This window comes from Numenius arquata, chromosome 26 (assembly GCF_964106895.1).
Source record: "Numenius arquata chromosome 26, bNumArq3.hap1.1, whole genome shotgun sequence".
In the NCBI taxonomy this organism is placed as follows: domain Eukaryota; kingdom Metazoa; phylum Chordata; class Aves; order Charadriiformes; family Scolopacidae; genus Numenius; species Numenius arquata.
Genome location: NC_133601.1, coordinates 209,623 through 223,652, shown reverse-complemented (window position 1 = coordinate 223,652; position 14,030 = coordinate 209,623). Strand labels below are relative to the sequence as shown.

The 14,030-nt window shown below is 39.6% G+C and overlaps 1 protein-coding gene across 1 annotated transcript in view; it reads right to left on the bottom strand.

Moving 5' to 3' along the window:
* Nucleotides 1-14,030, bottom strand: part of KAT6A (lysine acetyltransferase 6A) — a 45,857-nt gene that overhangs the window by 10,834 nt on the left and 20,993 nt on the right. Inside the window, exons 7-16 of the mRNA XM_074164262.1 lie at nucleotides 13,644-13,779; nucleotides 11,628-11,941; nucleotides 9,467-9,585; nucleotides 8,447-8,562; nucleotides 6,780-6,921; nucleotides 6,178-6,339; nucleotides 5,132-5,225; nucleotides 3,609-3,840; nucleotides 2,320-2,530; nucleotides 633-1,325 (exon numbers count right to left, since the gene is read on the bottom strand). Of these exons, the coding sequence (XP_074020363.1) occupies nucleotides 633-1,325; nucleotides 2,320-2,530; nucleotides 3,609-3,840; nucleotides 5,132-5,225; nucleotides 6,178-6,339; nucleotides 6,780-6,921; nucleotides 8,447-8,562; nucleotides 9,467-9,585; nucleotides 11,628-11,941; nucleotides 13,644-13,779 (2,219 nt within the window). The remainder of the gene's footprint in view (nucleotides 1-632; nucleotides 1,326-2,319; nucleotides 2,531-3,608; nucleotides 3,841-5,131; nucleotides 5,226-6,177; nucleotides 6,340-6,779; nucleotides 6,922-8,446; nucleotides 8,563-9,466; nucleotides 9,586-11,627; nucleotides 11,942-13,643; nucleotides 13,780-14,030) is intronic.

Here is a 14,030-nt window from a genome sequence, read left to right as displayed (position 1 = left end):
GACGATCGACTTCCATGAAGGTTGCTAGACTGACATTTCTGTAACAGTACAAACCATTTAAACAGCTGAAGCTAACAGCCCATCCATAACAGCTCAAAGTTCAGAGACACTACAACATAGATGTGAACACTTTAGAATAAGCTGCAAAGATGATAAAGAAGAGAACTTTTTAGTGCAGCATCCCACAAAAAAAGGATTTTCTTGGTCACATTCATAGAATTCACATCTCCATCCAAAGACCTTATGCTGTGATTTTAGTTATTTAAATAGCATTTTTGTTTTGCAAGCTTCTTCTAAACGCAGGACCATGTCTGTTTCTATTTTGCGTAGCTGAGTAAAACTTTAATGACCAAGGCGGAAAAATCACAAGCACAAGGCAGAAGTTAAAATTAAAAAAAAAACAACAAACAAAACAAACAAAAACCAAACCACTATCTCTGGTTCAACAAAACCCACCACTACAAAAAGGTAGAAGAAAGTACTCTCTAAACAGAGTTCTGGAACACTGAGCAGACGCTACCTGTATGCTTAATACACACCTCTGGAATTGCACAATCCTTCAGAAAGCACCAACATACTGACAAAATAGACTGCACAATAAAGTCAGAGACAACATGAAACAAGAGACATACCTTTCGTTTTAATGTTGGCTTGGTGAGAACAGGTGGAGAGCTTGATCGAGGACTCACAGGCTCGTCGTCTTCCTCTTCGCTGCTCTCACTAAAACACCTCAGAAGTGCCCTGTCACTGTCACTGTAGCGGCGGGGTAACCTGTCGCAGTCCTCCGGGAATCTACACTTCAATGGCTCTGTGTTCTTTTTCAACTGCCCTCTCCACCTTTCCATACCGTCGCTGTACCGCCGACCGGGAATTGCAGATTTGTCACCTTTGACATACTGTCCCTGGGGAACTGCAGATTTTTCCTCATCTTCAGCATACCGGCCTCTTGGGGCTGGAGACTTCTCCTCACATTCACCACACCTTCCTTGCAAGGCCGCTGACTTCTCCTCACAGTCACTGCACCGGCCCCGTGAGGCTGATGATTTCTCCTCGCATTCACTGCATCGCCCACTGGGAACTGCTGTTTTGTCCTCAATGGGCAATATTGGCTCCTTCTCACAAAAGGGCTCCTGAAGTTTTTTGCCCTTGCGGTTCCATCGACCTCTTCGTGATGGCTGACTGTTTGCAGGAAGACTATCCAGGGGAAAAATGTGCTTGTTTGGCCGAGCAGAGTTGGCTGGAGCAACAACGTCTGGCTTTTTTTCACTCTCTGTAGGTGAGTAAGGCTCTTGCTCTTTCTTCTCCCGTGACACAGATTTTACCATCTGATTAAAATAAAAACAAACAGATCTCACACTTTCTATTTAAGCATGCATGTATATCCTGAATTCGATTCCAGAAAAGCTTTTGAGCAAGAAGTCAGAAAAGTTTAACAAGAATTACTTTTAAGAATCTGAGAATAACAAAAGAATTGACCTTTACAAGATTCTAACACTGCTAACTGCTACTCCTTCCCTCCTAGGTGATAACGCATCTCAATTAACTCCCAACAAGTGACCCAGTTAGCAGCAGCCACCCAGTGGCCTGCTGGAATGCAAACATCATCTTGCTAAATTAAAACACAGTATTTGTGTAGTTTTCAAGAAAAAAGTGAGACAAACTTGAAGCTATTTTTCCATTAAAATGCACAATTGGTTAAATGTAAATACAGTAACAGCACATAATTTGCCTCTTAGTGGTGTAGTCAGTGCTCATCGCCTGATGAGAGAGTGCAAGCCTTCAAGGACAGCAACCTAGATTTCAGAAACCTTCACTGCTCTGTGGGCAGTAATTCTAAAGATATTAGTGGTTTTGCGAAAGTACACAGCAAAAACCTTTGGTGAAAAACATTAAAAGTTTTTGTTGATTCATTTCCATTTATGCTATTTGTCACTTACAGAAATACTGTGTCCTTAATTTGATGAGACACCAGGTTGCTTGAGAGTGGGAGGCAGGATTTTTGATTTGGATTTTTTATTTTTTTTTTTTTTCTTTAACATTGCCCCCCAACACATAGTGCAAAAATCATTAAGGGTAGAAAGAGCCTTTTTACTCTCTTCAGAGACAGTCTTTAACTTTTCTCTAGACTATGCCTCAATGTTTTCCCTGTTTTTAGTTTCCAATTTGAAACTATAAAGATATATAAAAAGCACTGCAGTCATGATTAGTTTACGATTATGCCAAATGCCCAAGCACGGCATTTGAAATCTTCTTACCATTGCCCACAAAAGCATCAAGTGTAAACTATACACCATACAGAAGTAACAGATTAACTCTTACACTTGTCTCTGGATCTTTTTCTTTCTGCTGTTGTTGCTCTTCACTTTCCCCATCCTCTGTCTCTTCTTCTTCATCTTCAGAGACAACTGAGTTGGAAACTATAACAGGCGTCCAACGCAGACATTCTGCATCCACGTCTATAGGTCGGACATTAGTTCTAAGCTTTGCCATATGTTCCTGGATAAGTTTCTCCCGACGAATGATCACAAATCTAAACAGTAAAAATACTCTGATCAACAACAGGCTACATACTGTACATCTCGTCATGTGACACAGCTAAGACATTACAGAAAAATCTGTGTACTCTCAATCAGTGCTGCCATGAATAACTTTAGAGAGGACAGAATGCTCATTAAAATTGTACAATTTGCAATACCATCAGACTATCAGAGAAAGCATCTTCAAACTGAGAAAATGAAGCCATTATCCTTCCACGAGTAGCATTCAGCTGCAAAGTATCACTTTTATTATGCATTAAATGGACAAGGGATATGCCATTTGGGGAAAAGGCAACATAAGGTGAAAGACAGTGAATGGTAATAAAAGGACTGCTTTAAAAAGTTACAGTCCCACTACTGGAGTGGATTTTGTTCAAGGAGCTGGGAGTAATATCACTGATTAAAGTATACTGTGAAACAAGGACATAAAACTTCAAGCTTTCCAAGTAAGTTCCAAGCTTAACACAAAACATAATAAAATACAATTCCACTCCCAAAATTGCAATGATCTGAATCAAGAACAATTCCCAGTATTTCACTTGACTTGTACCCTCAGCTGGGCAAGGAGACTATTCTATATCCACACATCTCATTTCTCCAAGGGATCTACCCCACTGTTCAAGCATCCCATGTTAACCCACACAGTTAACAGCAACTTTGAGGCACAGAGAAGGGAGAAACAACTGCCTGCTCCATGACTGGAAAAGGGAACAGTTTTCCCTCTAGAGAAGGGAAGTTGCTGTTTACTCTGTTTTGCAAATATGTTGGACTGATTAGACTGAAGGACCCCAAAGAACATGGCCAAGAGATGAGCTTGCCTTCTCTCACCGCTGCAAATTACTCAGAAGTTCCACAGCTGCAGAGCTACACAGCTGGAAATGAGATCCAGCTTTGGCACTGAAAAATTCTTGCATCATGTGTGAGCATCATAAATCTCTACAGCCAGTATTGGGGCACTTAAGTCTTAAATAAAAATCAGGCATATTAGATGTGACTTGTCTCCAAACACCAATAATTTAATTCAAATACATTTGAAGCTATTTGGAAATACAACAGGACTCCTGTACTCACTGATCACTGCGGAAGTCAAGCATTCGTAGGTGATGCAGAGTGGAAGTGATATCTTGAGGGCAGATTCCAGTCAGCTTACTCAATTTCTTGATGCTTAATTGCTTGTCACGTTGATGATAAAGGCACTCCAATATTACACTCTTCCAATAAGCCATATATGAGAGGCGCCCCAGGTCTGACAGGGGCTTCTCTGGTGATCCTGCTTGACCCTCACGCTTTGAAAGCAAATAGCCTAGAGATATGCAAGAAAAAAATTTCAAAAAATTAGTATAGATAGCTTCTCTTTCCACTCCAACTTCTACAAAGGCATTTTTTCAGAAAGTAGCTGAATGCTGTCTAAAAAATACAGATTATCATTTCCAAGGATACACTGAGTAGCCCGTCCGATTATTTTTTTGGTTCAAAACTAACTGCAGTTATGTAGTTTCCAAGCTACATTGCCATTAGAGATCGCCTATGGGCAACGCCACAAGATGGCAGCAGTTGCCCACCTAGAAAATACACTAAGCCCGAAGTACACAGTCTGCTGAGTATCTTTCAATTGCAATAGCAAATTTGAAGATGACAGAGGGAAAACACATTTCAGCCATCTAAAACATATGGCAAACAATTTCCTTGAAAATTCTCTGCTGTCAAACTTCACAGCCATACCAGAGAGTACCAAGCTCTATCTAGAGAAGCACTGTTTCACTGCACAGGTTCAATAAAGACCAAGAGGTTGTATCCTCCCCAGTATGACGAAAGGGAAAAGGAGGAACCAGCTCACAAATGTGTCTTCTCTACTGCTGCTCTAATACAGCCCACGTTTGTCGATTTCTCAATATACATCGAGTTCCTCTGTTTCACCAATATTTTCAGGAGAACAACTTATGTACACAAGGATATTTACTAGCAAAATCATTCTAATATGATTATACCAGTAAGGTTTTACTCTGGACATTAACTTCAAAATTAGCATGTCCACGGGGGGGCTAAATTAGATTGCACTCAGCATAATACGAGGGGGATAGTTACAGTGGCAAGTTTCTCCGTGAACTTGCTGAGATCCACGTATGAAACTGAGAATTGAGTATTCAGAGCCTAAGTACGTCTGGTTTTGCTGCTCTCAAAGCTAAATTAAAATGTAACTATGACCACCTTTTCCTTAAGACACTCGTTCACTCAATCAAGCTGCTGAAGTTTTCAGACCCTGCAGTTTTAGGGTTGGCTCTCTGTAGAAAGAGCTACATGCACAAGGTAAGCTTCTGCTAAAAACACTATACTGAAACATGCCTACGGTTTCCACAGTAAGATGCTTACACAGAAAACATGAGAATTAGGTGAAAAAAAATATTAATTTGCCTTTAGAATTGAAACCTTCCAACAATAAGAGCAATTTGTGAAGTTCAGATGATTTTGTGAGCTTTAGAATTCTTTGTCCTGAGACGGTTTTTAATTTGAAAAATTATCACCTTTCACAGTTAACCCTTTCTTTAAAATAGTAAAAAACAAAGACTAAAAAAAGTGAAGAAAAAGTTCCTTACTGAAGTCAATTAGGAACCTGCCATAGCCCTTACGCTGGTATTGTGGAAGAATCATTATACAGGAAACATTGTACTTCTGCTGGCAGTGTTTTTCCTGTTGGAAAAAAAAGCAGCAAATTAAAAACAAAGAAACAAAAAATACCAGTGAGACATAACAGAAGTTCTGTACAAGTCCCTCATAACTTTACAGCAAAACCTGAGCTAGAAAACCACAGTCAAAATTTCTTAGGAACAACAACGTACATAAGCCAAGGAAAGACTATTAAGAGTATTAAAGACTTTAAGAGATTATTAAAGCTCTATTACTATCATTTCAGTTCGGAAAAACAAAAAGAATGAAATCTTGACATAACTACCACGTTCTGCTTAGATACAATACAGTAAAGAACGCGGGCTGCACAGCAGATAAAAGTTCAAAGCATAAATCTGAAGGCAGCGAAATTCACTGAAAAAGACTGCAGTATTCCAGTGAATCTTTAACATTATAACCGTAAAATACTCTCAAATCCGCTGTTCTGAAGACTGAAAGGAAAAGCTTCAATTAAAGCTATTTAAAAATAATAAAACAATTTCAGATAAAATTCTTAAGAAGAGGCCTATCTGAAATCTTGGCCCTGATCTGTCCAAAAAATAAAAGGTTTGAAAGGAGGTGCAAAATTGCCAAACTTATTTAGAAAACAACATATTTACAGAAGGCAAGATGAGATAAATATTGTTACCAAGTAGTTCTGTCTCACAAATAGTACTATCCATCACCACCAAGGGCAGGAAGTTATTTCAAGAGTTGGGTTTTTTTAGCTACTAGCTACAGTACAAGTTTCTTAGAGAATATATGTTATTCAACATTATGTGGAAACTTGGTTTTAGTCGTCGATGCAGTTGGTGGTCTCTGAGTGTAACATAAATAAAATCTGGTTGCAACAGAAGTCTATACCTGTATTACATGACATATTATATAAACGGCAAGGGCCTAAATTACAGCAATTTAAAGACTCTGAAGCAGCATTTCTCACCGTCGCAAAAGTCTGAAGTACTCAAATACTTGCCTTGGAAAAGTAGCCAACAAGGTGACAGCCCTTGACATCATTCTGTGTCAGCACGTAGAAAAGAAATGGCTCCACATCGTAATACAGAGTCTTATGGTCCAGGAAGAGTTTGGCTAATAAGCACAAATTCTGGCAGTAGATAGTGCTGACATTGCCATCAACCTTACAGAAACAAGGAAAAGTTTTGTCACTCTATTTGCTGTCATGGAATGATATGCTTCATCTGGGTATCCCTGGATGTTTGAAGTGTCTAACATGACAGTAAGACTTCTCTGTCATAGGCAACATCTCAAAGGACTTAAACTTCCACAGCATAAAGGCCGTGGCCAAGTCACTGTTATATTCATTAGCTTAAGAGAGAACTTAATATTAATTTTCCTAAAATGAAAAAGCATTTTTACAACGCAAACCTTCTCATAAATTTTCTGGATGAATAATCTACACATGAGGTCAGCTCCCACTGCTTGCTTGGAGTTGTTCACTTTTCGGAACTGAATGCTTCACAAATGAAGATCATTAGGGCTATGGAAAACTTATCACGATTGGATGTTAAAGATCTTATTTTATAGATAAAAGGTGAGTAGCTTATTGTTCTAACTTACCTCAAAGACTGAAATATTATTTTTTCTATAAATTTCATTGGCTGGAGGATGAAACCAGCCACATTTTTTCATATGCTGCTGGAGAATAGTTCTACTTTTCATATACTTTAGACAGAATTCACAAAGGTACAACTTGGGTAGCCTGTAAGCAAAGATAATGAAAGATCAAGGACTGAAGCTGTAGACTTTTGTACAAAATTCCTCACTCCTGTAGATAGAGACCTTGATGAAAACAAGCCCAGTACATACCAACCTTGTGTATGTGCTCATCAGGCCAAAAACACCTTACCATACTTAAAGTCATGGCACTTACTCTGTGATGAATGCATATTAAAAAGAAAAAAAACGTACTTAATGTCCTGCATAATTACTTTTACATTATTAATTTATGTCAGAAGAAATACATGCACCGATTAAAATCCTAGGAAAAACAGCAATAAAACCCTAGTTTTGCACTAGTGATGCTAGAATGGCTTAGAAAAATAGTTCCCATTCTCTCCTTTTGCTCCTCGTAACAGACAGCTGTATGTACCCCTGAGGAACGGGTCACCACACCATCTATCTGTTTGCTTTAGAACCATTTTACATACTACATTGACATGAACTTTTGAATGCAAGTGTCCCCGACACTTGTGATTTAACTCCATTTACATACTCTAGCTTGGGCAGGGATGGTATTTTCAGTTACCTTCAATGCCTTTAGCAGACCTAGAATAATTCCTCATGACAGATGACATGCTCTTATTAAATGTTAGAATGAAGAGTTTTATTTATTTTTTCCTCTCTATCTATGGCCTTTAGAAGGTTTTCCTCTCTTTGAATCAAGTTCAGAGCTTGCAGTTTAGACAGTCTGCAAAGTTCTCAAGCAAGAGAACATCAAAACAACTGTATATGCATCACAGCAGATCATTCTTTCAGATGCCAAAACATGTAACATTAAACATTTCTTTAGCTGTGTTGAACTACATACAGCATAAAAATAATACACGGAAGTAATTCCTGTGAAATTTGTTTGTCTCTTTCAACTCCCATAGATAGTATACAGCCATTTTTAATCAAATATTTTAATACACAGTTAACATCCTATTCCCTAAACAAATTTATTATTTTTTTATCACAAAGAGTGCTGCAGTTGAGGAACCTGGACAGGTTGGAGGAGTGGGTCCATGTGAAGTTCAACAAAGCCAAGTGCAAGGTCCTGCACCTGAGTCAGGGAAACCCTCGGTATCGGAACAGGCTGGGGATGCATGGATTGAGAGCAGCCCAGTGAAGGAGGACTTGGAGATACTGGTAGGTAAAAAGTTGGACATGAGCGGGCAATGCGTGCTTGCAGCCCAGAGAGCCAACCACATCCTGGGCTGCATCAAAAGCAGCGTGGCCAGCAGGGCAAGGGAGGGGATTCTTTGGGAATCCCTCTAATCGTGTATTCCTGTGGCAGTTTGAATGCTCACAGAGTATGCAGGTTGTTGCAGAGAGATTATCAACTTTTTGACTCAGCCTAAAAAGACCTTAAAGACATCTATTAACTACCATGAAAAGTATCCGGATTACGTGTACTTTGCTTCTATCTTACATTCAGATAGAATCTTCTTAAGATTTCTACATCTGCTGGAGTACAGCTTGCCCATAAACACTGAAGGAGAACAAAGAACAATAATCAGTCATACCTTGAGTATTCCTGTGGATATGGGGAGGAGTACCAGGTCTGGATTTCATACTTGCCAAATTCGATGACAGAAGGACATCGGACTTGTGGATCAGGAGGCCCAGTCACCCCTACTTTCTATGCAAGGGAAAAAAAGGAAAAGTTTTCGTGAATTTCCAAGTAAAAGACTTCTAAGTTGAAATAAATTATAACATTCTTATCTACACAGTCCATCCTACTCAAATTCTTCTTCACAGAGAATTAGGAAGACACAGACGTTGCTTTCTGACACTAAAAACCAGTACCAGTCACATTCAAGCAAATGATTCACGCGATTCATAAAAAGGAAGAATTAGCAAGCATTGTCATACCACGTACCTCCACCACCTCTCATGCTGTTGCATGTCATAGTTTTAAATACTGGACAAGTTTAAAAGGACAGTTGTACTTAGTGAAGCACTGTTTTGGGAAATCACTGCATAAGTTCAATTGACCCCTTTGGCTTCCGAGGGAGTTAAAGTCATAAGGACCATTCAAGTTATTGAAATGTACAGGTAGGGAGATCACACACACACATCACACACATGTATATGCACATATATGTACATACAGACACACAGAATAATGGCCTATCCTGTTCCATAAGGAGTTAAAGTGTCTAGAAAAAGAATGTTTTAATTAGCCAGAAGCCCTATGTGATCCATGCTGCTAGCAGAGAGTCCCACATTTTATTGTTTTAACAGTCCACACATTTTACCAGCTATTTAACAGCTCTATGTTCTGACACTACTAAAGCCACAGCCCTCAAGGCTTTTTAGATGCCCACCTTAACCTCTTATGCTCACTTTTATATTATCCTTCAGCTCTCGAGGTTAGGTCCCCATTACTCTCAAGCAGCTGAAACCAAGCACATTAGCTTTTAAGGCAGACTAATCTGGAGTCTGCATGTCTTCTTGTTGGGGTGGGGTGGGGTTTTTGGATTTGTATAAATTTCTTTTACAGATTTGGTACTTACTGCCAGACGTTGAAAATTTAACTTTACCTGCAGTGCTTGCTCCTGAATATCTCTAAACAACTCCATGTCTTTTTCAGTTAAGACATCCTGGCTCCCAAAAAAACGCTCCTCATTTTCCTGTTTTCCATCCCAGCCATCCTGATTGTCTGTAAATGCGAGAGAAAATTGTCTTCACCTACGTTTACAAAGGAGTACTTGCTTTTTAGTGCAGTGACAAACATTTTCTGGCTCCATTCAGACACTGTGCCAAGTTTTTTTGATGGGATTTTCTATTCAGATTTTGGATCACAAGGGATGAACCAGTTCTGGATTGTGACCACGTAAGAAGTATTGTCATACATTTAACCAGGTCCAAAACTCACTACTTAGACATTCATAGTATCATGAAGGCATTTCTAACAATGAGATATTTTTGCATAAATGGCTTACCACTATGCCCGTTTCTCACAAACAAGGATCACAACTATTTAAATGCCGTATCAGGTGCAACCAAAACCAGGAAACTTACTGGTGAGAGATATTAGTTGTTTCGCTTAAATAAGTAAGTTTCAATTAGAATAAATTACTTAGAGTTATAATACAGTGTGATTTATGCTGTTTGCTTAGCTTCACTTAGCATGAGTAGCTAGTTTTGCTGAAGCCTTTAGGTTGCCAGAGTCAATTTTCTTAGTAATTTTTCTAGCAGCTGGTACAGTGCTGCGTTTAGTCTTTTAGTATAAGAAAAATGTTGATAACACACTGATGTTTTGGTAGTGTTTTCCCCAAGCCTAGGACTTTTCAGTTCCCCATGTTCTGCCAGCGAGCGCAGGTGTACAAGAAGCGTAAACCAGAACATATGGAGGCTACAACCCTCAGCAGAGACTGCGAATCAACAAGATAAGAGCAATCCACAGCCTGCCTGGACATAGAAAAAGAATCCAATATGGTGTTGGAAGATTCCAGACCAAAAATCACCACTGGACTAAAAGACATGTGAAAGGCATGTGAGGGGTGGGTGTAGAGATCACAAGGGTAGCATTGCCTAAGAATTTCTTCATTCCAGGTCTCTTCCTCTTCAGAGGCACCCAGCCGAGGCTGACCTCACTGCTGTACCTTTCAATTAAATTACTTACTTTTGTAAAATCTGACACCTGAGACTCTGCTGCAGGAACCTAGGGTCAAGCCTGAAGAAGGAGGGAGCGCACCTGAGTGAGTGAGTGTGAGTGTGTGTGTGTGTGTGTGTCAGGGTGTCGGTGTGGTTGAAGGGTACCCGTCGGCCCTTTGGGGTCACCCCCTGCGAAGGGACCCCCCATCCTGGCAGTTACACACTCAGGTAGGGTGTGAATGCTCAGGCAGCAGCTTCTCCTTTAACACTTAACATCATCGCCCAAGAAACACCCCTTGCACAAAAAAAACCAAACAAAACCCACAACACACTTCACCTCACCCCCAAAGCATTAAGATACATTATTGATCTTCCAGCACCAGCCAGGTTAATACACATAACTATTCTAAAGCTGTAAACCTTGCATGTTATTGTGGGATATTTTCCACTGCTTGCTTACGAACAATTCAAGCTATGGGACTACTCAACAACACTGTAAAGATCTGAATATAGAGATTAAATCAACGTCCAGTCATAGACTAATGTCTTAAGCTAGAAAAGAAAACAAGGAAAGCAGAACTGCCTTCAAAAGAAGGGATGCTCTCCAGCAAGAAGGTGCCAAACTGCATGAAGCAGGGTCCTCTATGGCTGCAAAAATTAAGAAACATTTGCATGCAAGCCTTTACCATAGACTGGAAACTCACGGGTCTGTCAGAGTGTTTTTTATTATCCATTTCCCATTTCATACTCCTACCTTGCTATTCTGGTTTTCATTAACCACTCCCTACATGACTTCTTTCAAACATGACATTATTTAGTGCATTTCCTAGGGCTATCTGCAAGCCCCTCATTACCAAAGGGCATCTGATTACCTCACAGTAATCATTTAATCCCTCATCACATATAAAAAGGCAAAGGTCTCTAGGATCGCTTCCTTTTTCCAACTGGTATTCTACCTCAATGCACCAAAGGTAACTGCATTTGAGCATTAACTTTCAGCTCAAAGTTTCTAGCCTTAACAAGTCTAGTCACTTCAATGTCCTAGCCTTTGAACGTTTTCTTGGTATACAGGATACTTACATTGGCAGGGTGAAAAATCTTTACCTGTGGGCCATTCTGAAGTGCTAGATTTCCTGGTACCCTTTTTCCTGATCCTATACTGCTGAGAATAGTCTACCACTTCCCCTCGAGCTTTTCGTCCATCAGGGGAGGGAGTGAAGAATTTAGTAAGGCCATCTATAAGCCCTTTGGTTTTCTTGTTAAACTTCAAGGTGGTGCTGCCGTCTCTGCAGAAGTCCAAGACATCCGTCTGCTCCAGGTACCCTCCTTCTGACGATGCTGCCTGGCTGGACAGAGTGATCTTACGCTTCCGACCCCGGCCAGGGCCAGTTCGAACTTTGCTGAAAGGGCCTTTTGATCTAAAGAATTAGAAGTGGAAAGATATGGTCAGAAGATTTGGTAAGATAGTTTGTTTTGGGTTGCAAAGTGGACTACCATCTTCCCTACTTATTTATCAATCACACAGAAGCTGTGTGAACTGAAGAATTTAATAATAAAGGAGTAGTCAAGAGCACGTGTACCCTAGAGAAGTCAGGATTCTAAACATCTCAGTAGAAGTACTGCACTATTTTTCTCCACAATGAACATTATGTGCAATTAATTTGAGTATAAACAATTGATTTTCACCAAATTTAATATATTACATTTTAAAATTAGTAGCCAAAATGAATACATTGCACAGTAGGTTTCAATTTATGCAGTCATTAAACATTTACACTTCTCATTTGTCAAAGTTTTTGTACTGATACCAAATTGTCTTAAGAACTACATAGAAAGTTAATGCATGCAGGACACGCACAGTTGCTGAGAACCTATACCACTGATGGTCATCTTAGCAGGGAACAGTGCTGATCTCCAACCAGCTGCCATCTTTCAGGCTGGAAATTTTTAAGTTCTATTGAGATAACTGAGTATTCAGCATTTCTCAGAGGGACTGCCCTAGACCGATGGCTGTTTTAGGAAGCTGACTGGTTTTAGCTACAATCTTCACTGCTATAGAGATAGAAATAGGCTGCTTTTTCCTAAAATGACAAACTAAGCATCTGTGCATAATTCTGTGGATGTATTTTGCAAGTGAAATGATGGAACAAAGGCAAAAAAAATGTGAATAAATCATGAAATAAAAAGAGACAAAACAGCAATAGCAGATAGCTAGCTTTCCTTTTGCCCCTCTGACTTACACTGGGAGTTCCTCTAAGCAAAGGTATCACAGAGACTGAAAAATAATTAGGATGTTTACAAGACACATTCCCTCTATATTTTTATAAGCACTAAAATTCCTAAGTTTTTTTTCCAAAATATCCTTTGGTGCTAATGGTTAGAATCAAGTGCCAGTTCAGCGGTTTTTTTTCAGCCAATTTGATGCCCAAAGCAGAAGTTCTTGTGATAATGCTCCTTCATTGTTTTGTCCCCTTCAGAGTCAATAGTGCTGCATCACAAGCAGCACTGCACAACAATCTTAATTCAAGGAAATTGCTCTGGCTGAAAAGTTATCCAAAGAATTCCCACCCAAATCCAATTCCCTGAGACCGGCTGCCCCACAACCACCATGACAAGGTCACACAATCTGTCCCAGCACAACAGAGTGCTCCACAAATGCAGAGACATGTAGAACAGAAGCAGAAAGGGGCCAAATATCTTCTGGCAGCAGTGTCAGGTTAAATATATGTCAAATAACAACCTCACATGCTTTATTGCAGATTACTTAGTTTCTCTAAGCATCAGAAAGGGTTCTTGAGAAATGCAAAACAAAACAATTATGCTGGAAGAAGCAGCCATCCAGCAAAACAGACGTGACACAAACAGCAAAATTCATCTATGACTATAAGGAATAGTTCAAAACGAAATAGTAAGTTACTACAAAGAGTCAAAAATCTAGGCAAAAAGCAGCACAGAGATTACTTCTAGCCTTTCACAGCACTCTTCAGAAATTCTGTATTAAAGAAAACGAAAAGCTCTTCATTGTAAAATAAATCTTCTTACAGAGTAGACCAGATACTTCAGAAATACCTGCTGCCCCATAGAATCTCACAACTTACTCCTCCTTATAGACAGACTTACGTTGTATTTTGATTCTTTAACCTGTTTTTAGGACGTCCGATTGGGTTAGCATAGCGTCGTTTTATCTGTGCTGCCTTCTTGTGTAAAAGTTTTCTTCCTTTCTTCCGTGGCCGACATATTTGACATATCCACATACCTACAAGACACAAGTCCTCATCACTGAATGCAAGGGACATCCATACAGGACAAAAAGGGGAATTACAGGTCCCAGGTCTTCTAACAAAAAGGGTAGAAACAGTACCAAAGGCCCCAATTATCACATATACGTGTAAGAAAAACTGTGTGTACGTTCCAGCATTCTAAACTCAAGTCCAGTTAATTTCCCCCACACGGCCCCCTAAGTATACTTCCCACAACCATGCAGCAAGTCTCTTTAATTCATAGCAC